This window comes from Lacerta agilis, chromosome 8 (genome assembly GCF_009819535.1).
Source record: "Lacerta agilis isolate rLacAgi1 chromosome 8, rLacAgi1.pri, whole genome shotgun sequence".
NCBI classification, from domain to species: Eukaryota; Metazoa; Chordata; class Lepidosauria; order Squamata; family Lacertidae; genus Lacerta; species Lacerta agilis.
Window position 1 is genome coordinate 7,698,604 of NC_046319.1, and position 26,003 is coordinate 7,724,606.

Genomic DNA, 26,003 nt, shown 5'->3' on the forward strand with positions numbered 1-26,003 from the left:
TTGTGAGCATTCAGATTTATACACATGGCAAAAAAATCAAAATGGGTGGGTGTCTGGCGGGGGGGGGGGGAGACTGCCTCTCCCTCTGCACACACATCCAGCCACATTGCAGGAGGGGTCATGCTGGGTGCTGCTGTGCCAGAGCTACTTGTCCTCACCTCTCCTGTGCTACTTTAGTCCTCCAATACACCAGAGCTCAGTGGTGGTTAGGCCCCTGCCATCACCTCCCACACCACTGCTGCTGCTGCTGCCTCTGCTGCATAATGGGAAGTAGCGGCCTAAGCCACATGCACCTCTCTTGCAGAAGTCAGTTTGGGGAGGTGGTGGCATCAGCAGCAGGTTCAAGCTGCCATGTTGTTTCAAAATGGTGTCCAAACAGAGCCCCAAACTCACTCCTTGATCTTTGTAAAAAAACAAAAACAAAAAAAAACCCACACAAAGTTGGGCAATGATATTCCTGCATTGCAGAGGGTTGGACTAGATGACCCTCCGAATCCCTTCTGATCTTACAATTCCATGAGAACTGCCAAAATCCCCTCATCTACAGAGCCCTGGCTGTGAGATAGTGGAGGATGCAAAAAGGACGGTAGAAAAACAGAAGAGCTTTTCCTGCTAGCACTGAAGGCTAAAATTGTAGCTCTGCTCACTGCTTATACTGTTCTATTAATGCAGCTAAAGATTATCCTGAACTCCCTCTGGAAGAACTCAGTGGGTACATGAAAAGTCTATTAACACAATGCAAAGTATGACAGAGCCATGACAGTAGTTAGTTACAGGTCTTAGCACACTTTGTAATTATTTTCAGTAGCCAAATGACAAAAGGCAGCACAGCTCTAGTCTCTGCTCTCAGCAACTAGCTTGCCATTTTGGCACATATTATGTGTTGCAAAGAGCTTCAAGGTGGATTTAGCAAATGCCTGGCCTCTCCTTTCTTGACTTCATAGGGACTGGTTCAGTTAAGTTTGTACAGATACATAAACAGTTACCGCAATCAACAATGCTGCTTTGAAAGCCTGCACAAAAGAACTGGTGGGAAGTTTGTCGTTCTGCCCCTTGTGGCATTCTGGTTCCAGCGATTCCTAGTGCCTGGTGAAGGTCAGCGGAAGCCTGTGTCACACAAACATGCTCTAGGCCCAGCTGATCAAATATAAAGCAGCTTTAAGGACACTTCCACCAAAAGTAAGCATTTATTAAATACAAGAAAAGCCAAAGAGACTTCTGAAAAACAAGTGGCAACTAACTGCAATGTTATTTCCAGGGGCAAAGCACTGTGGTGGGTTTACGGAGGAAAGCTAAGGTTGTATCTGATATAGTTGAGAAGGGACAACAGTTCTAAGGGGAGACCTTCGCAGTAGAATCGAGGTGTGGAAAGCAGAGAATAAATTAACAAAAAAAAGGCAAACAAAACACACTTGTCAGCTTGGTAGCTCGTCTCCCTTGGGCAGAAGAAGGAACTTGGAGCCCCTTCTGCACAAGAGGAATGGCAGCCCTTGGCTCACTTTTCCCTTTTGTACAAAATATTTACACGTTTGCTGTAATTAAATACAAATTAAAAACTACAGTGCTTTAAACCCATCTCAAAATGAGCCAGAGATCGGGCAGCCTGCAATTCGTCATCTCAAGTAGTTTTAACTTTCTGTAGGTGAATGCAGCTTGGAGGTCACAGGGTTTCTGTTTCCAGGCAAAAGATTAAGGAGCAGACAAGTAGTAAGATTTCCCTTTTAGCCTGGATATTTCATACCTGACCAAGAGCACTTAAAAACAGGTTAACAGTGTGTAATAAATAGCAAAACAGATGCCTCAACATAAGCTTAAATGCCTCAACATCCATATTCTCTGCTGTTAGGACAGCTTTACATTCGGAATGAATATTCAAGTTAAAAATAAAAAGTCACAACCCAGAGTATTTAGTGAGAGACACTCTTACTGCAGACTATATAGTCAATGTTCATACAGTGAACAAGAACCAATTTGATGGGTTCAGGAAGTCCAGGGCAGATTTCTTTGCCACTTGCTCAGTCTTAGCAGCACCCTTTAACTTGTCCCTACCTGCTCTTCCAAAATAGGAATCCACAACGCAGATGAAGGGCTTAAGATTTGGATACAAAATGTTCCCAAACAGAAACTCCATTTACGCCGGGCGGGGTGTAAACACCATGGAGGACATTTTGTTTTGTTAAATGCAACCATAAATAGTTGGAATAAATATACATCAAGTCACTTTACAGCACACATGCTTCTGGGCCGAAGGGTGGAGACTCCCAACGTCCCTACGTCCTCTAGGAGGAAGCAGCAGGAACGGCAGCAGCAACAGCTTCCTCATATTCACAGCTGGCAACAGAAAGGCCTGTGAGGTATTTGACTGAGCGAGAAGTTCCCTTAAGAGAAAGCTGGGCAATTGAAAAACAAAACAAAACCAGCCAGATTTTGGTGAAGCTCAGCCCAGCATGTCCTTCACGCAACATTTGTTTTTCATCTGAACGCATTGTGCCCACTTTGGCCAGAAAATGGGCAAGGCTCAAGAGCTGAAAGTGATACCTAAACAGGTGCGAGTTCTTCTTCTCTGACAATGGAAGTTGGGTCTTTTTTTTCACGCCAAGATCTAACTCTAAAAACAGTCACACTCTTCCTCTCGCACCCTCCCCGAGCTCCTTCCACACACCATGCAGCCCAAATAATTACCAGTATTCACAGTTATATACAATAAATACAGCTGTTCCGTTGCTACAGGCAAGCAAAACTATTCTGACTCTTGTCTCCTGCCAGCCCTAGCTTACAGCTTGCAAAATTGTGGGGGAGGCTTTCGCAGGCCAAAAAAAAACAAGATTTAGAACCAAGTACTGGCACTTAAACTCCTACATAGCACTGCATCTTGGGTTTGAAGGCAACCCGGAAATGGATCAATCCAACAACACTACCTTCTTCAGGACCCACAACACTTCATATTAGTAAAGGGGGGGGGGGGTGTCTGCTTGATGGGTCTTGAGGCAGGGTGCACCTTGTAACAGGCCCAGCTCTGCTCATGTGTAGCTCTTCTCCCTTTGTGTAGGAACCCGGTGGAAAGCCCAGCGAAGCAAAAAAAAGAAAGCCACAAAACAGCAAGGCAGAGTGGATTGTGCCTGCAGTTTTCCCAAGAAACAGTAAAACATTAGCTCAGAAGTCAGACGCTTCTCATCTCCCCCACTTTCTGGATGCAACATTTTAGTAATAATAATTTCCAAGTGATCATTTCTGAGTACAAAAACATTGCAAGTGCGTCCACCGGCTTTGCTGACTGTAGAGAGCCAAGAGGCAGGGCCGGTGGATTTTAGCCCTGAACCATGTGTGTGTTTGTTTGTTTGTGTGTGTGTGCAAAAGAGTAACTCATACTTGTGGTGTGATGGAACCCAGAAACTTGTTTTTACATAGCCTCTCTTTAATGAAACACGTGAATTGACAGGATCCTCGCCACCAAAACCTGGAGGTGTGGAATGCTGTGAAGTTGCCACCTGCATCACTGGCAAGAAGGGAGGGTTTTCAGTCATTGCCCCAGTGAGGATTCTGTTGTGTGTCAATGGCAGCCGCTCCATTTTTGCACTCAGAAATGATAGCGGGGGAGAACTCTGCATTGAAAGCTTCATTAACTTCCCATTCAGTGATTAGCACTCTTCTAGTTATGAAAGAAAGGTAAGGATCTCAAGGTTTGTGAACATCAGTCTGTGTACTAAACTTACCCTAGAAATATTTCACAGACAAGACAACCCATCCACCACAAAAAGCCTACAAGTATGAAATGGAAGCCTCCCCATAAGTGCCATTGCAGAGGCAAAGGATCAGCCTTCAACTCTCGCCTTGTCGCTGTTCGGTGTCAATTTTCAGCTGGGCAGGAGCCTCTTCCAAGGACTTCCGCAGAGACGTCCGTTGCCTAAAGATGTGCAGCAGCTCAGCCGCTGAGAGGGTCTTCGCGGTAGTGGATGGCGTACCGGAGTTTATCCAGCATTATCTCCAGGGAGGAGTATTGAGGAAGTTTGATCATGAACATGCAGGTCTCAACACGAATGTAGCGCGAGTCTGGGGAACCTACAAAGAACCGCAGAAAAGAAGAGAGGCAGTTAAATCTGCTCTGTAGGCAAGGGCTTTTTTTCCTTCTTAGTAACTCTTGGTACCTTTAAGACATGGGTTCTAAACTCTGAAACCAGACAACTGAGAGATCTGGAGGGAAACCAGGGCAAATATATGGCAACTCTCATATATAAATATTGCTTCAACACCTGAGCTTATTCTCTTCTTCCCTCCCTCTGCCCCTTTCTTTTGCTTTGTGTGTCTTGCACAGTAAGCCTTTCTATCAAATTATATACCACTTTCCTGATGAAACATCAAGGAAGTTTACAAACACAGCAAAGTAAATCAATGCCCCCAAAAGTCAAGAAGGATTTCACCCCCCATTTGGTTCAGTTGCTTTGAAAGTCAAAGTGATGTCAGAAACATAATCTGATCTCATCACAACATTTTGGGATGTTCGCTTGTCTGTCAACTTAGTCCTCAGCTTGGTGCGATTCGGTAAAAATACTCATTTCCCCAAAGGCACAAACAAAGCTCTTTCAGAGCCCAGTGGCCCATTCACCTGCAGTGCCATCCGGAGGTGCAATTTTCATTGGGTACGGAGGGACATGCGCAGTGTCTGGTCCGCCATCTTTGCAGGGACAGGTGAAGGGGATGCGCTCCTGGTTGCAGGCAAATTTGATGAACTTGCAGAGCTCCTCCTGTGTGAACATCTCTAGCGCCCCCCAGAAAAACTCAATGTGCTGGTCAGTCTCCATCAGTCCCACTTGGTACATGGTATGTGCCTGCCCACCACAAGAGACAAAGGGGGAGAGGGAGAACAGTTATGGCCCAAGGGGGAGAAGTTCCTGAGGACCCCAAACCTTATGGATCTCCCCCCCCCCGATACTAGAATAATAATATAATAATTTATTATTTATACCCCACCCATCTGGCTGGGTTTCCCCAGCCACTTTGGGCAGGTTCCAACAAAAAATTAAAATACAATAGTCTGTTAAACATTAAAAGCATTGTATTGTTGGACTAGAGTCACGTTTTACACTGGATCCTATATCTAATAAATAAAGGCTCCATGCTACCAGATTTTTCCAACCCTCTGGATGCAGCTTCAAGGTTTGCATAACCTTTGGCCGGGGAAGGTTCCACTCTGCAGCCTGGGAAGCAGCAACGCACCTTGAGGAACTCCAGGTTGATGTAGGGAAGGCCGCAGGTCCTCAGCTCCATCTCCAGGGGAGTCAACATGGTCAGAAGCTGCAAAGGGATAATGGAGCCTAGGCCAGACCTCACGGCCGTCGCACACTCTGGATTGTGCAGCTCGCGTAACCTCAGGTTCCGGATGGCTGTTGCATAGACGTCCTTGTTCTCCCACCTGAGGGGAAAGAGGCAGACAGTCAGGTCTCCAGGGTGAAACTCTCGCCACACGCCCATGATGCAGCTTCCCCTGCTACTGCCCACACGCGAATCCTTTTGTCCCAAAGGCCCCTGCTACTCACACAACCGGGATGTGCCTGCCTCTGGTGCACAGCTCCACTTCTTCCCCCGTCATTGTCAGGTATGTGAACTTGCAGCTCGGTTTGTTGGGGCAGTCGGGGCTCTCCATTGCAAGGTGCTGGGAAGCAATTTCAGCACACAGGGCCTCCAGCTCCGACTCGTCGTTCAGCTAGGACAACACCAGAGAGGAACGTGAAAGGATCTGGCTTGGCTCAGCCTTCCCAGGCAAAGCAAATGCCTCAATGCCCTGGCCTACATGAACTGCAAAGTGCAGCTGGAGTGCCGATGGATGGGGCTCCCAATTCACTTAAATGGGAGCAGCGGGTTCATGTTACACAGGAGGACAACAGCCACCAGGCACTGTGGGAGGACAGCTGGCATGGGCTCACTGAAGGACTACTTGCAGAAATAAGAAAATTGCTAGGGCATTGTGAAGACTGGAAAAGGTTCTGAGAAGAAGGGCAATAGGACTTCTGGAGCAGGCAGGAGAATCAGGCAGCTACTAGCTAGGGGAGACCAAGGCCCTGATGAGTGGCACCTCCAGAGTGCCGGAGCCAGAAGGGACAGACAACAGGATCCATCCATTTTTCCTAAACCTGTTCTGGGCTTTTCCAGAAACACTGAGGTAGCCAGTAAGAGTTGTACAGATCTCTTCCTGCCCCACTTGCCTTGGGCCCATGAGGATGGGCAGGCATTAAGGACAGCTGGGTCGCATTCAGGAGCACTCATTCTCTTTCAGACACACTAGCTCCAATACTTTGGCCACCTCATGAAAAGAGAAGACTCCCTGGAAAAGACCCTGATGTTGGGAAAGATGGAGGGCACAAGGAGAAGGGGACGACAGAGGACGAGATGGTTGGACAGTGTTCTCGAAGCTACCAACGTGAGTCTGACCAAACTGCGGGAGGCAGTGGAAGATAGGAGTGCCTGGTGTGCTCTGGTCCATGGGGTCACGAAGTCAGACACAACTAAATGACTAAACAACAACAGACATAAATTTGGCATGTATCTATATGCGATGTCAGTGAGGAGGTGCTCCTCAATTGCTGAGTCAGAACTATGACACTTTTTTTTTCATTAGAGCACATTTTTTTTTAAAGACTACCTGCTTTTAGTAGTTCCATGCAGTAGCTTCAATACAGGTGCACAGCAACAGACAGTCACAAAGAACAAAGTTTAGTCAGTTAAAGGGAAAGATTGCAGTGGAGGGTTGTGGGGTTTGTTTGCTTTTTGCAAGAGTAAGAAGAAAGCAAGATGAACTAGGCAATGTATCAAGTTTTGTTTAAATCACAGTTCTCCAGAGCTTTTGCTTTAGTTTAAACAAAACATATGCAACCATACATTGTGACATTAGGGAAAAACACTATGGAAAACACTTGAGAATTCTGACTGAAACTATGACACATGTTGTAAGAAAAAACTGCTCCTTTAAGACACAGCACTCTGCCTAAGTTGTGAGCCAAGAGACAGATGCTTTTTGGAAATGCTGCGGAATGGAGCAGCAATCTTGATTTTGGCATTTCTGAGAGAGAGAAGGAGTGCGCACATAACAAATAGCTGGTTAAAACCAGGCAGAACTTTTGACATCACAGTTCCCTGGAAGCCTCTCTCACCCAAGTCCCGCCAGCACTGCAAGGGCTCTTGCCAAAGTTCCATTCATTCCAGAGAGCCTTTTGCAGACATTCCTGGTGGATTCCGCTTTGACGGTTGGGAGTTCTTTGCTGTCTACAGGTCAAGCATGTTGTGTATATATTTGGAAATGTATTTTTTATACAACTTTCAGCCCATATAAAGCACTCTGAGCATTGTAAAACAATAAAATATTAAATCTCAAATTAAAAACTCTAAAGGCAAACCAGCAGAGAAATGGGGCGTGTCTATCATTTGGGTGCGTGCACTTTCTGATCTAAGCACTTTGAGGCCTTGAGATTCACATTGTAAATCTGTGGATTATTTATTTACACAAGAGGGGCAGTAGATGCACAGAGAATTTTGGCGGGGAAAACCCGTCATAAAAGAATGTTGAAAGTGTCTAGCCTCACTTTTTGGTGCACTGTAAAGCACAACATCTCCAGGCTGCTTGGCCCTCCTGATTCACAACCTGCAGCCTGACCCACAATCAGCCCCACTGGATTTCCCCAGGAAGCCACCAAAGTAGATGGAGCGACGAAAGGAGACCCACGATTGATCCAAGATAGATCTTGGCTGGAACAATCAGGACTCCCTTTTTATAGTCTTGTCATCCAGCAGCTTCTACAGCTGACTAAAAAGCAGGGGAAAGGGGAGGAAGCATCACTTACATTTTCAAATTTCTTGATGTAGTTGTAGGTCAGTATGTCAGCCTCCTGGAGGTCAACATCTGGATCTAGTGATTCTCCAACTAAAGTCTTCCAGAAGGAGGGCAAGAGATCCAGGGGCAAGGGGACGTCTGCCCGGATGGCAATGCCCAGCAGTTGCCCGAAGAAATGCAGCAGTTGCTCCTCCCCATAGCTGATGGGGCTGGGTGTCAGGATGTATTTGCCCTGATGGTGGAGAACAGCATTAGCCAGGAAGGCAGAATCTGCCCAGGAATAGTATTTATTCATTAAAGATGTACAGTGGTACCTCGGTTGTCAAACGTAATCCATTCCAGAAGACTGTTGGACTTCCAAAATGTTCAACAACCGAGGCTCAATGGTGGTCTGTGGAATCCATTGAGAAAATGGAGAAACGCCCCTTGGAAGCCGTTTGACTTCCGAGGTGTGTTCGAAAACAGAAGCAATTACTTCCGGGTTTTTGGCATTTGAAAGCCGAAACGTTTGGCTTCCGAGAGGCTCAAAAACCGAGGTTCCACTGTATTCCCCTTTTCCGCTAAAAAAGGAAGGGTTTCAATGATGTCCTATCCAGGGCTGGCCCAAGACATTTTGGCATTGGAGACAAACCACAAAATGGAGGCTTCCACCCCCAGGGAAGAAGGGGTGAGTGAAGATCCACACTGGAAACAGGGGGGGGGGGGCAAACCAACTTTATCCAACAGTTGAAATAGGAATCCAAGGCTATCATGGAGGCAGGGGGTGAGAAGGGGCCCACTCTGAATCATGCTGAGCAGGTGCAGACCCCAGGAGACCCCAGAGGGTAGTTCATGCCATTTCCTCCTTAGGCATGGAAGGAGACCAACAGGGCCTCCTATTCACTGAGAAGCCGCTGCAGAGGCAGGGCAAGGAGGGGGTGGGCCTTCCACAGAGGTGGAAGATCCAGCCTCCAAGAAGTGTGCTGCAGCCATTGATGCCACTGCAGTGGCAGTAGAAGCGATGCATTCCCTGGAGTCCGGATCTGCTGCCCCTGTGATCCTGCTGCATGAGGTGGTCGTCTCACCTTGCCTCATGAGTGGGCCGGCCCTGGCCGTATCACAACAAAACAAACATATGGTGCCTCCCTGTGGCCAGAAGTGGCGGCAACAACAGCGCAAATAAGCTGTAGCTTCACAAGGGTGGCGGTAGGCAGCTCCCCCTTCTTCTGCACTGGCTTAGCATACCTTGTTCTTATTGACTGCTGAGCTGGGGCAGAGCAAGAGGAGGGAGAGCAGTGAACTCTGGAGCTCCTTGCAGACCTGCCACAAGAAGTGGCGGAAGGAACCACCTGGAAGGAAGGAAGATGAAGCTTTGAGAGCTGCATAGCCACAGCTAGTTGTGGTGCTTGGGGTAGCAGTCCCATGGAAAGGAGTCCTCTTAACCAGCCAACTCAACTTGTACTGCTGGAGCCAACAGCCATTTGTTAGAGAGAGAAAAACCTGTACAAAATCTAAAAAAACCAGGGTTCACAGACATCACCTTACAAAATAAAGTGCATTCTTAAGAGACTACACAATAAATTAGATGCTGCAACAAAAAACAACCTGATGGAGAGATAACACAAAGCAAATGTCATGAATGCAAATCAGTTTTCCAAAGGCTGCCAAATGAAGGCAAAATCCATAGGTTTAGCTGCACCCCCAGCAACCCTTAATTTATGAGCTTCTCAGAAATGAAACAAACATTAATTTATTGAACCAAGTATTTAAAGAAAAAACCTCCTTCCAGCCCTGCGATATGATTGAATGGGCAGCTACTATGGTTTACATGTATTTGACCCATCAAAAAGTGATAGAAGACACAGTTTGGGGTATAAAGGCACTGGTGCCAACTAATATTTCAGAAGTTTCTTTCATTGCCTCTTCCCAAAATGTGTGCACTTTTGCAAGGCCTGTGCCAACAGGTCTCTCTTTTGCTATATCCATCCCCTCCAATGCACAGGGGTTCTGATTCTAGTTATATGTGTACGGTGGACTGGGGTCAAGAACCATCAATAGGTTCTTTTTAAGGTGTCTTCTCAGATATTTGTGGAGATGGATCTAAAAGGGGAAGTAAGGCACCGTTTTCCAGAGTGGGTTGTATTTGAGGCAGGAGATATACCCTGATGCCTTCTTGCTGAAAAAGATCCGAATGAATTTTCATATTAAATACTCCCCACTAGCTTACTTATGGGACACAGGTGGCGCTGTGGTCTAAACCACTGAGCCTAGGGCTTGCCGATCAGAAGGTCGGCGGTTCAAATCCCCATGACGGGGTGAGCTCCCGTTGTTCGGTCCCAGCTCTTGCCCACCTAGCAGTTCGAAAGCACGTCAAAGTGCAAGTAGATAAATAGGTACCGCTCCAGCGGGAAGGTAAACGGCCTTTCTGTGTGCTGCTCTGGTTTCACCAGAAGCGGCTTTGTCATGCTGGCCACATGACCCGGAAGCTGTCTGCAGACAAACGCCGGCTCCCTCGGCCTATAGAGCGAGTTGAGCTCTATAAAAACCTCAGAGTTTTCCGCGACTAGACCTAACGGTCAGGGGTACCTTTACCTTTATCTAGCTTACTTAAGTGCTGGTGGCTTGTTCTGAAAATAGTTGCTGCAAGTAAAATTTCTGGCAGCCCATGATGAAAAGTAGAAGCTGCTTACTTGTGCCATGGACCTCCTCGCCTGTGAAGCGAATGTTGAAGGCATAAGTTGGGTCTCCCCCGCTGGCCAATTTCACACAGAGCTGTGAGGACGGCACGCATGCCAGCTGCCGGGCGGCCTGGCAGAAGTAGGAGTTCTCTGAAGAACGAATCTCTCCTGTGCAAAAGCAGGGAGAGGAAAAGAAATAAGCTTGGTGTGGGCAGGAATTTGAATTCCATCAGCTCCAAAGGCACGCTTCCTTCTTCCTCCTCCTCCTCCGCTTATTTCTACAGATATAAGCAAAGAAAGGCTACCGTACCTCCAACAATTTCAAGCGGGTCCAGGGTGATCTCGGGGGCTGCATGATCGGCCGTCCTTTGCACAGTGGCATTTAGCACTCTGTTCATGACAGCCACTTTTGTATCGTAAAAGATGAATCCTAAAGGAAAAGGCACAATGGTTCTTTGTTAACAGGCAGCCTTGGTGGGGGGGGGGGGCAGAGAAGCAGACACTGACCAAGATGGCAGTTTAATTCCTTAGCTTCTGTTCCAGCAGAGTAATGAAACAAAACCACCTTAACCGAAAGAAAACAGAACAAAAACAAGCAGTACTCATTCAAATGTTACAGAAAGGAGCCCTGGATATGTATTTTGAAGAATAGATAGGCTCTGACTGACTCACATTAAGATTTCACAGCCACCTAACAAGGGCACCGAAAACACCGAAAACAGTCAAAAGCTCCTAAGATCACATCTCAAAAGGAAAATTAAACATGACTCCTCTGAAGCACCAAAACCTTGTGATGTAAAAGTGACAGGAAAGATGGAAGTAACCAAAGCAGCTTCTGAAAAGTTTGATATGTGAATGACTTCTTCACTTTGTAGTGGTGGGAGTGACATGGTTTTAGTTTCCTGAGTTGGCAATAGGATTATTATTATAACCCTCCAAGGATCACCCGGCCACCTAGTCCATGCAAAGCCCTAACCTTTAGCCTCTTGGAGAAGCGCTGCAATGCTGTTGGTGTACATTTCCGTTTGCCGGAGCTCCACTAGCGGTAGGAAGAACGTCTCCAAAGTGGTGTTGAGGGACTGGAGTAGAGCAAAGCGCAGGCGGAGGCTTTCAATAGGGACGTCTGCAATTGAACAGAGGTGTCAGGAACTGAGAGGAAGGGGGTGAGACAAAGCATCAACGCATTCCCAGCCGGGCCATGAACTCCTCAGCACACCTGCCCCCAAAAGTGGTCTGGGAGGAAGAAGGTGCCGCAGCTCAGAACTTCACACATACTCAACAGGCAGGAGACGCGTGGGTCAGCTGTGTCAGCAGGGTCCAAGTACACTTCGTGTGGGTGGAGCCGAGCCGGTGTAATTGCCAGATGGCGGCAGAGCCGGTTGATGTATTGAACCAGGGCGACGTCCATTTCCAAGGACCACTTGCGGGAAGCTTTCTGGGCATGTCTGGCATCGATGCAGGCACACCTGGAGGAACAGGGGCAGACTGAACCCTGCACAGCCGTCGGGCACTTGCATCATAACAAATGTTTTCAACCAGCCACTTGCCAAAATTAACCCTCCTGATGGGGCAGATGTGAGTTAAGTGGCATTCAGCTCCTCTTTTGTAAAAGAAACTTGGGGGAGGGGGGAGCATGGAGAAGAAAGCCAGTTCTTTACCTTTCAAAATGAAGGTCATAACCACATGACAAAATGGCTCGCCACACGCTACGGATGTCCTGTTTTGCCCGGTCAATGACAAATCTGTGAAATCCATCTAGTGTCAGGTACTTCTCTTCAGGAACTGAAATGAGTGTGAAAGGGAAAGAAAGTATTCAGTGAGTGTGGGGGGTGGGATCCAGACTCCCCACTTCCCTAACGTATCATTTCCCCCACTCAGTATCTAGTTATTCAAGTTAAAAGACCTCTCCTTCTATTCTAGCTTGTAACACAAGCTCTCAAATGGCATTCATGTGAGTTTTTTTAAAAAAATATGCAATGAAATAATTTCAAGGCAGTAAAGCATAAGGGCCACACCAAAGCCGAAGGAATAAATCTAGTCCAGGTGTTGAAAATAAAGATAGCAGGACATGCTATGCTGCAAAGGCTCTCCAGGCAACTGCAAGTGACAGGGCTTATTAGACAATTTTATACAGCGGGGGCCACTCAAACCGGTGGTGAGAACACTCAAAAGCAATACCTTTTCTGACCATCTTAGGGCATTGAGGCAATCCTGTGTGGTAGAAAATAGAAGGTGTGACTTTTCAAGATTCTTGGACCCAGGTCACACCACTGCAACAGCCTCTCCTAGCTATTTTTGTATTAAAAAAAAAATACTCCTAAAAAGGCGTCCAAAGGGAAGGTTTAAACTTGTTAAAGGGACCTTGCCTATGATCAAACTAACATTTGGTTCCTGCGTACATTTTACTCCTCCTTTTCTGATAATTTGCAATCATTACTGTTTTGTGATAATGTATTAATAAATATTTAAATAAAAAACAAACATTTATGGGTTGTGAAATAAGCACAGGCACAACTTCTGCAAAACCCTGCTCCTAAGGTTCTCGGCACTGGAGCATTCTGGCCCCTCTATGACAGGGCCAGCAAACAGACACCAACTCATGGCTCAGCCACCAATTCCTTGGCTTGACCTTGAGCAAGCCACTTGCTCTCACCCTGGAAAATGGGGAACGGCTATGAAGTCTCTCAAGTGGGCTTGTTGTAAAGCCATCCGAGATAAGGACTGGAACGTTACATGCTTCCTAAGTACATTCACTTGTTGCAAATATACAGTGGTGCTGGAGGAACTCTCTTCTGAATGAACGCGTATGAACCCAGATGAGCTTATAGTCAGCGGTGCAGGAAGCCGCTTGGGCGCCTGGGATGGCGCGCCCAGGGGTGGGGCGAGCCGTTCGTAAGGGCGGGGTGCACCATGGGGCCTCCAGAGTCTGCCTGCCTCCTCCCACTCAGCCGCCCTACAGCTGGGGGGAGGCAGCGGGCGGACCGTTTGGTGACACCCGGAGTGGCCCGCACCCCCATACCCCTCTTCCTTTGCCCCTGCTTATAGTACCCACAATGTAAGCTAGTGCTGGCCGAAATTTCCATCTTTTGCACAAAGGAGCACTTTAGATGCTGCAAATGTGTTGCCTGGAAAGGATTTTTCACTTATCTTGCCTAGTGAAGCAACTGGGCAGAGTGTTTCTGCAGAGGCCTAAAAGAGAAAGCGGGCAGCTACCCTCCTGTTTCTTTGTGGGAGACTTGTCAGGGTCCTTTTCCTCAGGCTTGCTTTTCTCTGGGGATTTGGGCTTCACAGTCGGCTTCTTCTCACTCAAAGCTGTCCTGCTAATGTGAGGGAAACCTTCATGTCAGATAGTGTGTTTGCACTGTACTTGTGCAAAGCAGTTGTATATAGAACACAGAGATAATGCATAACGTTTTTTAAGTCCCAGAAAATACCCAGAATGAGGAATTATTGTTGTTGTTATTGAAGTACAGTGCTACCTCGGTTCCCGAACACCTCCGTTGTTGTACATTTCGGTTCTCAAAGGTCAAAAACCTGAAGTAAATGCTTCTGGTTTTGAATGTTTTTCGGAACCCGAACGTGTGATGCAGCTTCCGCTGAGTGCAAGAAGCTCTTGCAACCCTCGGTTTTCGAACGTTTTGGAAGGGATTCCGTTCGAAAACCGAGGTACCACTGTATCATCATCATCAAATTTATTACTCGCCGGTCTCTAGCGGATACCAGAGAGGGTTATGACAATTTAAGATTCAGGATTAAAAACAGTGAAAACCGTCACAGGGATAGGGTGGGTCCTGAAAGCACACACCTCGGGGGTTAAAGATGTGCACCTTCAGCATTCACCAAATTGTAAACAAAAACCCCCAAAGCTGTTTACAAAAAGAGATGAACTGGATGCCCGCTGCAAGGAGTGCCGGACCAAATCCAGAAAGAGGCTTTGACTCAGTGGATGGCTTTCACACCGTGCATGACTTTTAGTGCGTCCCCCCCGCGCCCGCTTCCCCTTAAGGCACTTCCTGCATTTCCAGTTGGGGGTTGAAGTGCCAAAGCGAGAGGCGCTTCATAGGGAAGCTGCGTGAAAAGCGTTGGGAGCGGAGCCAGAGTGGTCAGAGGATCTCACCTGACACTGTTGAGCACTGCCTTCTCCTTGGCGGGGGGCTTTGTGACGGGCCGCTTGGTGCTCACAACTTTCACCGGGTGCTGCTCTTTGCCAGCCTTGTTGTACTTGCTCTTGTCAAACTTTGGCTTGGGAGCCCCGTATTTTCTCAGGATCTTCAAAGCACAGAAGGAAAGAGCGGTGAGGGCCGCAACTTATAAGGCAAGGCTGAGCACATTTGCCAAAAAGAAGCCCCCACAAGTGGGCTCCTGAGATCAGGAGGAAAAGGGTTCATACAAGGAAACACACAACAAATATTTCCCCTAGTCGCAGAGCTTCTCTTTTGGGCACAACTGCCACTATCTTCAGCACAGAGTAGAGCAATGCAACATTTAATGCCAACCTGGGTGAGCTGATCCTCAAGAACTTTCTTTGGGGGGCGGACATTGGTGAAGAAGGTGTGCAGCAGGTTTCCTGGTGTCTGGGCGTTAATCTGCTCTTTGCTGAGATAAATCTCTGCCACTTTGGTCGGTTTTGCAGGTGTCAAGCTCAGCATTTGCTCAGAATGGAGGCAGCTTTTAAATATTTCCGTGAGGACTTCGCGGGCACCTGGCACAAGTTTGTCACCTGAAGGAAGTCAAAATATTAAGAACGGCCATGGGACAAAGCCAGTACAAGACCAAACACATGGAAACTTGTGGAAAGACCCACTGCATTAAGGACTCAAGTTACTCTTGTGTCGGTTTTTCACATTTCTGTGCAGAGGCCAGGCAGTCCATTGTAATTTTCTCAACAGAATTAACAGTTAGCTTTTGTATTGCAATATGGTTCATGTTTATTTGTTGATACACAAGTTTGTAACATGCTGCAATAAATATTTTTCTTAAAAATAAATGAAACAAAAGCCAGCACAAAACAGCTTTCTTCGTTTATCCAACACTTAAACCCATCTTTTTAGAACTAGGCCTGAAGACTATTTAATGGGTGTTCAATTCGTTAATCGCTGCCAGAAAACATGTGCTTCTTGTATCCCTTGTGAAAGGCTGTGGCATTGGACTTCAGTTCCCATCAGTCTTGGCCAGCGTAGGCAAAGGTTAGGGAAGAGAGGACTTCTTAGACTATAAGTCTGCAGCTTAAAGGTCTGGATAACTGAACTCCGGCAGTGCCATGAACGTGGCTCAGCTCACAATGGCAGCAAAACCTCTTGGCATCTTCTCTTGCACAAACCCCAATGAAATGAAATGAAGGTCTGTTTCTCAAACACACATAAGACACATATAGCATGAGTGCAAAGTGCTTTCAAAACATAACTGAACACGCACCTTTGATGGTCTTGTCATTGAAATAGTCTTCAAGTGCAGGACTCCCTTGTGTATCAAACAAACTCTGATTCACAGTTGAGACAGTTAAAATCTCCTCCGTTGACATTTCCATGAGCTCATCCTCTCCATCCAGACTCGACAAGCCAATCAAATCGCTGCTGTTAAATAAGCTGGCTCGGATCTTTTCTATCTTGGCCCGGGATCGTATCTATTTTCAACAAACGCACACATCCAGGTAAATTTATGAAGGTAAATTTATGAAGGTAAATGAGTTCTTTTCAATCAATGGCTAATGCTTCTTTTGATCTTATGACTCTGAATTCTAGACCTGCATTACATTCACCTCTACCCTTTCCCACTCCCTTCTGACATCCACTTTGCCTCCTCCAAATCCCAAATTCTGCAAAAACAAAAAACAAGATGAAGAACCTATTATATATTTTAGGACTCACCCAACGGCAAATTGTTTTAATCTAATTTAATGTTGTATTTTTACAGTGCTGTAATCTGCACTTTGACTTTATGGTGAAGTGCTAGTAAGAAATTTGTTAATAATAAATAAGAATAAGAATACTGTGCAAATGAAATTAAACTGCTGCATCACCACAGTCCATTTTAAGATGGCTGGGTACCAATATAGTAATTTCTTTTGCATTGAAATATACCTCATCTTACAAGCCAGGAGAGCAACCATTGTTACTTTTTAGCCAGGCTTAGGATCCACTGAGATGAACCAAAGTCTGGCCATGGCCCATCCTCACATCATGTTAGATGGCTGCATGAAAACACAGCAAAGAGGTCTATGGCACCTTACAGGCTAATTCATTGTAGCCTGAGCTTCTTTCGTAAGGCAGAAGCTTAGCTCAACAGATACACTCGTGAACTGCAGGCTCTTCCATCCTCAGCTTTTTCATAGTACAACAAATTAATCTTTACGGAATCATAGAGTCTCTTTGCTGTCTTGTCTGACATACATGCAAAGCCCCCAAATGCGATGCAGTTTGTTGTGACTCAAGAGAAATGGATCCATGTCTCCTTTCCCTCCCTGCTGCCTGAAACAATCCTGACAACTGCAGAGCACAGAAAGCAGGATCATCATAGGAAGCAAACAGATTTAGCAACAATCTTTTAATTCAAGCTGCCTCAAGCACATACTTGTCAGCTCTCCACACTAAGAGGTAACTTGCACTCCACACTAAGAGGTACCAAAGTTACAACTAATTGTACAATCAGCCTGTCCTATCCAGATCAACCTGCTGTGGTGCAATTATGCTATCCCTTGTCTGTCATGTTAAGAATATCCAGCCCCCCCCCCCCTCCATCATGTATAAGCAGAGGAGACACATCCTTTCTGCCAAGATCTATCTTGCAGGAACAGGGTGAAACCTGGTGATAACACCAATATATATGGAATTCAGCTGGCTGTTTCCTCATTCTCATGGAGACCACCTTTAAAAAAGTGGGAATCCTGCCCTCTTGCCTTAGGTGACACATAAGAGGGTGGTGGAAGCTGAGAAAGAGGAATAGGGTAGGTCCCCCAGGGCTAGTAAGGCTACCCTAAAGGGTTGGCGTCCCTACCACTACATCCTCTTCTGCGGAAAACAATTACCTCCACAACTGCAAAGCCCTTGATGGGCCTCGAGGGGACTGGCTGGCTGTCCAGAGATGTAACAGTGTACATAGATCCGACATCTGACACCGATGCAGTTTCCACATTGTCGAGCTGCTCCCCGAGACTCCCCAGGCTGCCCAGACTCCCAGTGCTACAGAGTGAGAGGTCTAAACTCTCCTGGCTGGAAACCACATGTGGCTCCAGCAACCCAGGCGGAATGGCCATCTCCAGGCCAGCTTGAAACTGGTCTACAGAGATATCGCTAATGGTCCGTGAGATCCCCTGGGAGCTACAAAGAGAGGCTTGGCTGGTGGAAGCAGAGGCACTGATGCTCATGGCAGGCGTGACGCTGCTGGAGCTGCTGATGTCCAAGCTGTCCACGCTGCTGGAGACCACAGGCTTGTCCATCTCGGTCTTACATTCCCCTCCCTCCGCTTTGTCCTTGGTTTTCTTAGGCTCCTCCTCCTGAACTGGAATGTAGATCTCATCTTTGAAGACACCGCCGTGGGCATTGCAGGCCTTGCGGATGGCGCTCCGCACAGTACCTTCCTCCAAGTGGGTGGGGATCCCCGAAATCACCAGTAAGCGGCTGTGAGCAGTTGTCCCAACCAAGGCCTGGCAAGCATCAGCCACAGCATCGTTTGTCACACCCAGCCCTTGGGGATCCTTCTTTGTTAGATGCCTGAGGATTATGAGCAAGGTGAGCGCCCGATGGAACCACAACATGTCCTCTGGCTTGCTCCCACCGATGCTCAACAGAGCAGTGTCCGTTTCGGCAGCTCGGGATGAAGTTCGCTTCCCTGAAGATGTTGTCTTCTCTCGCTTCATTTTAACCTTTTTCCTCTTTGACAGGAGGCTTGGGCTCTGTGGGGTCTGCCCAGGAGATGATGAAGAGGAGGAGGAAGAATCACTTAGATTTGGGCCGCTGGTCGATGACATCACATTGGCTGTGATGCTCATGTTGATCGGCAAGGTTACTTCTGCTACGGCCAGGCAGACCTCCATCAGAGCATGAAAATAAGTGGAAAATCTCCCCTGGTCAGCTCCTCCAACCCCGGACCCGCCACAAGCATTTCCAGATGCCCAGTTTTGGGTTTCTTCATCGTACAGCCTGTGCAGTTCTGACTGGAGAGCCATCAGCATGGCCAGGCAAGGGTTGAGCTGAAGCGCAATGGAGGAGGACAACCCTGCTGGGTTCTTCTTCTGCTCTAGGCCATGAATTTTGCGAAGCAATTCGGCTAGGAGATGAAAGAGCAGTTCCTTCACACAGGCTGCCATGTTGATTGTCCACAGGAAATTCCCTAGAAATGTGCAAACAGGATGGGGAGTCAGGTTTTTTATTTATTTATTATTTACATATTTCATAAAATTTATACACCACTTGATTGTAAAAAAAGAAAACTCAATGGGGGCTACGGCATTGACAGCAGAATGTACTCCTATTTATAAGTAAGTTTAGAGATTAGCAGCCTAAAATGGAATATGCTCTTTTGCTCCAGCTTGTGCGGAAGCTGTGAAAAACAGCACCCCATCCTTAGCTAGCTAGTCAAGAGTGCTCGCCTCCAACCTGCGTGTTAAAAAACCAAGAGTCTTATTGTTACCAAGGAAAAGCAGGAGCAGAGACTCTAGGCCTCCCCAGAGCTCAAAAGATGCCATATTAGAGGACATAGCTGGTGTTGTGCCTCCCCAGAGCCATGGATGTCTGTTACATAGTGTAGGTTTTCTGGGTGGCAGGAATTGGGTCTCTTTAACAGGGCACTGAAAGTGACCAAAGCCTATTCACCAGAACTGGAATCCTAAATCCTACGAGCTCCTTATTCTCCTTATTCCCCATTCATCATTACCATTTCCAAAAAGGGGGCAAGGGGGTGGGGGAAAAGAGAGGGGAAGGAAGGAAGGAAGGAAGGAAGGAAGGAAGGAAGGAAGGAAGGAAGGAAGGAAGGATTCCACCAGCAATGCACATATCAGATCTGTTGCATCCAGCTCAGCTGGGGCTTTTAACTCAGGGCAGCCCAGCAGTGAGGTGGCCACAGGGTGGCTCACTGGAAGGGCTGTCTTAATGTTTTTTTAAGCTCATGGCACTGGGGCCATTTGTCACTGTAGTTTCCAAAACATTATTATATTTCCCCACCCATGGTTGTTTGTGTACAACAAGGAGCTCCATTCTCACCAAGGATTTCCACCACTTGCAAGAGAACTGAGGCAGGGATTGTGTCCAGCTCCTCTTCAGATTTACCGTCGCCATTCTCGAGTTTCCAGGTCAGCAGCTGCTCTGCAAACGCCATCGCCAGGGGAAATTCCAGGGGAAGGGAGTGCAGGATGAGCACAGCTCCAGGAGGCGGTGACACTCCTTGAATGAGACCCACAGAAATAAGAGTAGCCGCTGAAGTTCGCTTTCAGCAATGGTGTTTATATGCATTATTAAAAAGGAGACTTGTGGTAAAGAAAAATCAGCCCCCACCCCTTTAGCTTCCCCAAGGAAAAATCCTTGAGCAATGTGTACCTCCAGAATTCTCAAATGCAAGGTTTAAAGAGTGGGGTTTTAAAAATCAATTATAACATGATGAGAATAGCTCTTGGGTAAATTAAGATCTCTCAAGCTAGTATCTCAGATCCTGAACAATAGTGCTTCAGCCTCTATTCATGACACGCAGTTAAGATCTACTGCTGCAGTTATCAAGCCATATCCCAAAGACGTTTTTGTGTGTGCATTTCAAATCTTACCAAGTTTGATGTGGACCTTGTCTGTGGATATGATGACGGAAGGATACTGATTGGTTGTGGGGGGTGGCGTCAAGCCTGTGTTGGTTGGAGAAGCATCTCGAGGGTAGCACACAGCCTCAATGAGGTTCAACTGGCCACTCCTCTTCACTTTGTGACCAAGGCCATAAACAAGAATCCGAGCCCAGGGAGCCTTATAAAGCGAGGAGCTACAAAACAAAAAGGAAGGTTTGCTAACGGTGCAGCACAAGAAGCTTTTAAGGAAACAGACCCAGGAGTCTCATCTTCAATTGCTTTGAAAGCTCCTTGGGGTCAGGGATTTATCATGTCACCTGCGTTAAGGCAACAGGACTGTATCACTAGTGACATTGTACAAGATACTGTCATTATCATGACATGCACTTCTCCCTTTCTGTAACCATGGTGTGGCTTGGGGGAGGGAAAAATCAGCATTTTAGAATTCTTTGGTGGGCAGGTAGATTTTTAAAGCCGGTTTCCCTCCACCCTCATTCTCTTTGCTCGCAGCAACTTACTCTTTGCGGAATCCAGACTGACTTTCCTTACAGGACACAACTATAAAGGCTGCACCAGGGAAGTTCACGTCCATGTTGACTTTGGATTCAGAAATGGGAAACTCTTCAGATGGGAACTGTTCGGGAGCATTCTGAAAAGCAAGAGTTTTTAAAACAGTTATAAACCAGAGGTTGGAGACATAGCCATCCATTCTACCATTTCTACAGTAAATTAAATTGATGCTGAGCTAGGCTAGCTAGCTTATGACTAATCTGGAGAGCCCCTAAATCTCAAAAACGTACGGAGTCAGAAGATGCCACCTTCTTAAGCTACAAAGGCGCTGAAAAGGCAGTCTCTTCCTTATAGTTCACCAACAAGGGGAACAAGCAAGAGCCAGAAAGCACAATCCTGCCAGGGACTCCAGCATCACCTGACCTTTTCTCAAAGGCTGGCTTTCTTTTGAACAGGGGCTGGATGAAGGTGTTTTCCTCTCCAGCAGCTCTTTTCTCCTATGGGCAAGGAAGGAATCCAAGAAACCCCTTCCAGTCCAGCACCTTGTTCTCACAGTGGCCAAACAGATGTGTATGTGAATCCTGCAAGCAGCACCTGAGTGCAGTACCGCTCTCCTCATTTGTGATGCCCAGCAGCTGGTATTCAGAGGCACAATGCCTCCAGCACTGGAGGGAGAGCATAGCTAGCAGTTGTTTGTGCTCTGACCTACTTCAGAGCCTTCTCTGATCTACTATAAATACAACATACAATTTATTTCAAGATGGCGAATGGGCATTTTAATCAAAGAAAGAAAAGCCTGAATAGCTTTGAGAATGCTTTTTATGAAACTATAATACAGACGTATCTTGGAAGTCGATCAGAATCTGTCCGGAAGTCTGTTTGACTTCCAAAACATCCAGAAACCAAAGTGTGGCTTCTGATTGGCTGCAGGAAGCTCCTGCAGCCAATCGAAAGCTGCAGAAGCCACACAGGACGTTCAGCTTCCGAAAATTGTTCGATAACTGAAACACTCACTTCCAGGTTTCGATCGTTCGGGAGTCTATTTGTTCGGGAGCCAAGGTGTTCGAGATCCAATGTATGACTGTAAATTAAAAGGTGATATGGGAGGGGGGGAACTTACCTGCAAGAAGGAACAGATCTGTTTTGTCAGATCGAGCAGACTCTCCTCTCCCTGATGGAGGGTCCGAGCAATGGCAACTGTGAGCCACTCCTGGACTGTTTGGGAACTGCCTTGGTAGAAGAGGTCTGTGGCTGAGCAGTTCTGGGAATGTATGCAGTGCTGGAGGGACTGGGCCAGGAGGATAGAGCTGGAGCTGATGGTTCCATCTGTCAAGTGAAAAAGGAGACATGGCTCTACTCACTCATCTTTGGATAGCCATATTCTCTTCATCATATTACAAGAACAAACTGATCTCAACAGCTACAAAGACTGAATTGATTAAACAAATAAACAAATGTGCACACTATCTCATTTATGGATATGGTTAAAACTACTGTATTATTTGCTTTTAAAAGTCCCATTTTACCAGGAAGAGGTGGTGCAAGAAGCTGATTGGATAGCAGCTGGAGGTGTTCTAGAGTGATGTCCCGAATGGCAGGGATGTGAAACAGGTGAGTAAACATGTGAGGAGATTTAGGGGCAAAAATATTTAGAAGAGCCATGCGGCAGTACAGCCTAGCAAGTGCAGCTTCACATCGTAAAAGTTCTCTGTAAAAAGAGAGATAAAGAAAACACATATTTCAAGGGTCTTAAAAATAAATAAATCAGTATACAACAATAATTTGTCCCTGAACCTTCTGAACCAAAGTAAGATGTTTTTCAGTTTAGTTGGGTCCTATTTGTAAAACTGCAGTGCTTAAGTTCCTATAGTAGCTTTGCAAGGGAAGAATGGGAGAAAAACAGAACTTGGCCACCCCTGTGGGGTTCATTGGGCCTGTGACCCCCCCCCCCAGTCCCACCAGGTCTAGTGGTCACCAGCTGTCACTGCCACCTCTCTGTATCTGATCAGCTGTATTAAGGCATTAGCAATCCCTTAGGATTGAAAAATGTGTGTACTTTCCCCCTCTTCCCTTCAACTGTATTCTAAATACAGGTGAAACTCGAAAAATTAGAATATCGTGGAAAAGTCCATTTATGTAAGCAATTGTTTTCATTAGCTACTGGAGTTTAATATGTGAGATAGACTCATGACATGCAAAGCGAGATATGTCAAGCCTTTGCTTGTTATAATTGTGATGATTATGACGCACAGCTGATGAAAACCCCAAAGTTGAAATTGTGAATTTGGGGTTCTCATCAGCTGTACGCCGTAATCATCACAATTATAACAAATAAAGGCTTGACACATCTCGCTTTGCATGTCATGAGTCTATCGCATATATTAGTTTCACCTTTTAAGTTGAATTACTGAAATAAATGGACCTTTCCACGATATTCTAATTTTTCGAGTTTCACCTGTATGTGTGGTACCGCTTATATTCTTTCACTAGATGGCACTGCAACACAGCTTGCTTTGGCATGCACCAAGAGACAGCAAACAGCACTACAACAGCATCTAGGTACAAAGCGCAGCATTCATTCCTGAGAAATAGTTGTTCCTTTACTATCTGTGGCAGTGAAGGGCAAACCTCTCCAGCTGAACAGGACAGGTTACAGGAAGACTTGTGAGTAAAACTACCAATTAACCCTGAATTAATAAAACACTGAACAGAAATTAACAAGTGTTAAGTGGCTAAATTTAAAAAGAATCACGTAGATTCTTTAAAAATGGAAAATAACCATTATCAGAACGTTAGTTGAACTTTGGCGGAGAAGGTCCTTCATAAACACTGTCAGGTTTTCTTTTAGATGTCAGAAAATATTTTATTACACAAAGCTGCACCTCTTGGACAGCACCAGAGACCTTGGATGTAGCTGCCAGGATAATGGTCTCAGGCGCAGGATCCCTCCCCAATGCTTTCATTTTAATTTACCTGTGAATCTGAATGTTTGCATTGTCCAGAGAAACCAGGCCATTTGTTGCAGTCCTCCTATAGCCAGCAGGTGGTCGTTCAAGCATATCAATAGGGTACCAGTATCTGACCAAGACACCTTCGCTCCTTAGATAAGTCTCTACCTGGACAAGCTCATTCACCTGAAATGACAAAATGTTTTTCACCTGACAACTCTGCGCCTTTGTGACAGGCTACAGTAGCCAAAACGCCAGAGCCACCCCACCCCACCCAAGCTTAAACGTAGCTTCCACTTGCCGAATCAACATCCAGAACTACTCCGTGGAGCCCAAATGTCTTCAACATCCCACGGATAGCAAACTTAGGCAAGGCTGTTCCTACGGCATTAGTGGCCACGTTGTTACTATCTGGGCAGCGGGTGACGACGGTGAGACCTGAAACCAAGAGAAAAGTGGCGGCTGAAGCGGAGGGGAGAGCTTCCCTTCTAGCCGCACGGAGCGCTCCGTGCTTGCCGCCCACGCCCAGCCCGGGCTCCATGGCGCGGCTGAAGCGGCGGGGAGAGCTTCCCCTCTAGCTGAACATAGCGCTCCGTGCTTGCTGCCCACTCCCAGCCCGGGCTCCATGGCGGCGGCGGCTGAAGCGGCGGGGAAAGCTTCCCCTCTAGCCGCACGGAGCGCTCCGCGCTTGCCGCCCATGCCCAGCCCGGGCTCCATGGCGGTGGCGGTGGCGGCTGAAGCAGCGTGGAAAGCTTCCCCTCTAGCTGAACGGAGCGCTCCACGCTTGCCGCCCACGCCCAGCCTCCATGGCGGCTGAGGCAGCGGCGGCGGCTGGAGCAGCGGGAAGAGGCTCCATGGCAGCCGAGACTGCGCACGCACGCTGAGACGGCGCACACAGCCAGCGCCGGGACGGAACTCCGCGTAGCGTCCCATGATGTTGCCGGCGTACAAGACGACCCCCGACTTCAGACAAGATTTTTCGGTAACTCCAGCACACCCACCCCAAGCAGATCTTCGCCTGCTTCTCAGTGGAGGTGGCTCACTCATTCTGCTTGGAGCCATCCAAGGGGAGGCCCTGCATCCACCCTTAATCTAACCCAAGGAGAACCAAGGTCAAAGACCGACCCCCTTCCAAAACGTACCTTTCCGAACTTTATCAATGGTGAACTTATTGGCTTCGTCTTTGATATCCTCAATTGTGGGAAGGTACAGGTCTCGAGGGATGCCCCCGTTTTCCTCATAGAGGAATTCCACTGTTTGCCGGGCTATATCAACCATTCCTGAAACAAAGACCAGCCTTCAATTAAGGAAGCCTATGGAACAGCTTGAAGGCTAGCAGTTTGGATCACTGGGAGCGAGACTTCTCAGGCAATGGCTGAATGAGCAGGTCACTACAGGACAGAATCTCTAGCAAATGTGGAAAACCTTTTATGAGTATCTAGCTCTGTATCAAAGCAGAGGAATAAGCACAAGAGCAAAGGTTTGCCAGTGTGGGTATCAACAAAGGGGCCTGGAAATTGGTGCTAAATTCAGAAGAGAAATGCTTCTGGTGGACTTACCCAGCTGCAAAGCTCCTTTAATTTGATCCAAGCCAGACTTCCTCTCTGCTTCATTGCGGAACCGCCTTCTAATTGTAGGGAATACTTTGGTCTCCCAGGCTTTCACTAGCAAGGCATAGTGATCCTCCTGCCAAGGGAAGCCAAGCATGTCCATGTCAGATCAAGGGAGGGACATCGGTCCATCCAGCCACGGAATATTTATCCTGACAAGCAGCAGCTCTCAAAGAGCTCTAAGACTGAGAGCTTCTAAATGCAAAACATCTTAATTAACCCAGAGGTATGCCTCCCACCTCAACGCACACACATAAAAATCCAAGAAAATGCACATTATGCAAACGGCAGTGTTGAAAAACAAGAGTATCTACAGTATATCCAAGTTTTGAGCTGATCCCTCCTTGTGTGAATCATGGCATTTAGAAGAGGGCGGGGGTCTACAGATTTGCAGAAAAATATAGAATTCTGTTATGGGGTGAGTGAAGGAAGCATCCATAAGAAGGCAAGCAATGAAAGAAAGGCAGTGCTAATTGAAGCTGAGGAGCTGAGGGAATCCACTTAGTGACGCAGCTGGCAGCTATACTGATGACAATCTGTAAATGTGGGAACTGGCGGGCAGACAGACAAAGTACTCTTCCTTCCCAAGCTACTACATTTGTTCGTGTTATTTTCAATTCATCATTTGGGTAGAATCTGGAACCTGGTTAGCATGGAACCATGTGATGCTGTCAAGGAGATGCGCATATGAGA

At 46.9% G+C, this 26,003-nt stretch overlaps 1 protein-coding gene across 9 annotated transcripts in view; it reads right to left on the minus strand.

Annotated features, from left to right (window-relative positions):
• Nucleotides 1-1,163: 1,163 nt before the first annotated feature.
• The window catches only part of HECTD4 (HECT domain E3 ubiquitin protein ligase 4), a 112,138-nt gene continuing 87,298 nt past the window's right edge, over nucleotides 1,164-26,003 (minus strand). For 7 of the 9 annotated variants that reach the window (XM_033159280.1, XM_033159287.1, XM_033159288.1 and 4 more), the window contains exons 52-76: nucleotides 25,260-25,386; nucleotides 24,843-24,980; nucleotides 24,002-24,138; nucleotides 23,726-23,886; nucleotides 22,279-22,460; nucleotides 21,873-22,078; nucleotides 20,761-20,891; nucleotides 20,231-20,436; nucleotides 19,677-19,856; nucleotides 17,504-18,807; nucleotides 15,895-16,102; nucleotides 14,976-15,199; nucleotides 14,597-14,748; nucleotides 13,693-13,799; nucleotides 12,138-12,261; nucleotides 11,755-11,945; nucleotides 11,456-11,602; nucleotides 10,790-10,909; nucleotides 10,492-10,647; nucleotides 9,047-9,150; nucleotides 7,833-8,054; nucleotides 5,535-5,701; nucleotides 5,215-5,410; nucleotides 4,604-4,826; nucleotides 1,164-4,059 (exon numbers count right to left, since the gene is read on the minus strand). In XM_033159280.1, the coding sequence (XP_033015171.1) occupies nucleotides 3,923-4,059; nucleotides 4,604-4,826; nucleotides 5,215-5,410; nucleotides 5,535-5,701; nucleotides 7,833-8,054; nucleotides 9,047-9,150; nucleotides 10,492-10,647; nucleotides 10,790-10,909; nucleotides 11,456-11,602; nucleotides 11,755-11,945; nucleotides 12,138-12,261; nucleotides 13,693-13,799; nucleotides 14,597-14,748; nucleotides 14,976-15,199; nucleotides 15,895-16,102; nucleotides 17,504-18,807; nucleotides 19,677-19,856; nucleotides 20,231-20,436; nucleotides 20,761-20,891; nucleotides 21,873-22,078; nucleotides 22,279-22,460; nucleotides 23,726-23,886; nucleotides 24,002-24,138; nucleotides 24,843-24,980; nucleotides 25,260-25,386 (5,250 nt within the window). In that variant the 3' untranslated portion in view covers nucleotides 1,164-3,922. The remainder of the gene's footprint in view (nucleotides 4,060-4,603; nucleotides 4,827-5,214; nucleotides 5,411-5,534; nucleotides 5,702-7,832; nucleotides 8,055-9,046; nucleotides 9,151-10,491; nucleotides 10,648-10,789; nucleotides 10,910-11,455; nucleotides 11,603-11,754; nucleotides 11,946-12,137; nucleotides 12,262-13,692; nucleotides 13,800-14,596; nucleotides 14,749-14,975; nucleotides 15,200-15,894; nucleotides 16,103-17,503; nucleotides 18,808-19,676; nucleotides 19,857-20,230; nucleotides 20,437-20,760; nucleotides 20,892-21,872; nucleotides 22,079-22,278; nucleotides 22,461-23,725; nucleotides 23,887-24,001; nucleotides 24,139-24,842; nucleotides 24,981-25,259; nucleotides 25,387-26,003) is intronic. The other 2 variants (XM_033159286.1, XM_033159282.1) reach the window with 1 other exon arrangement.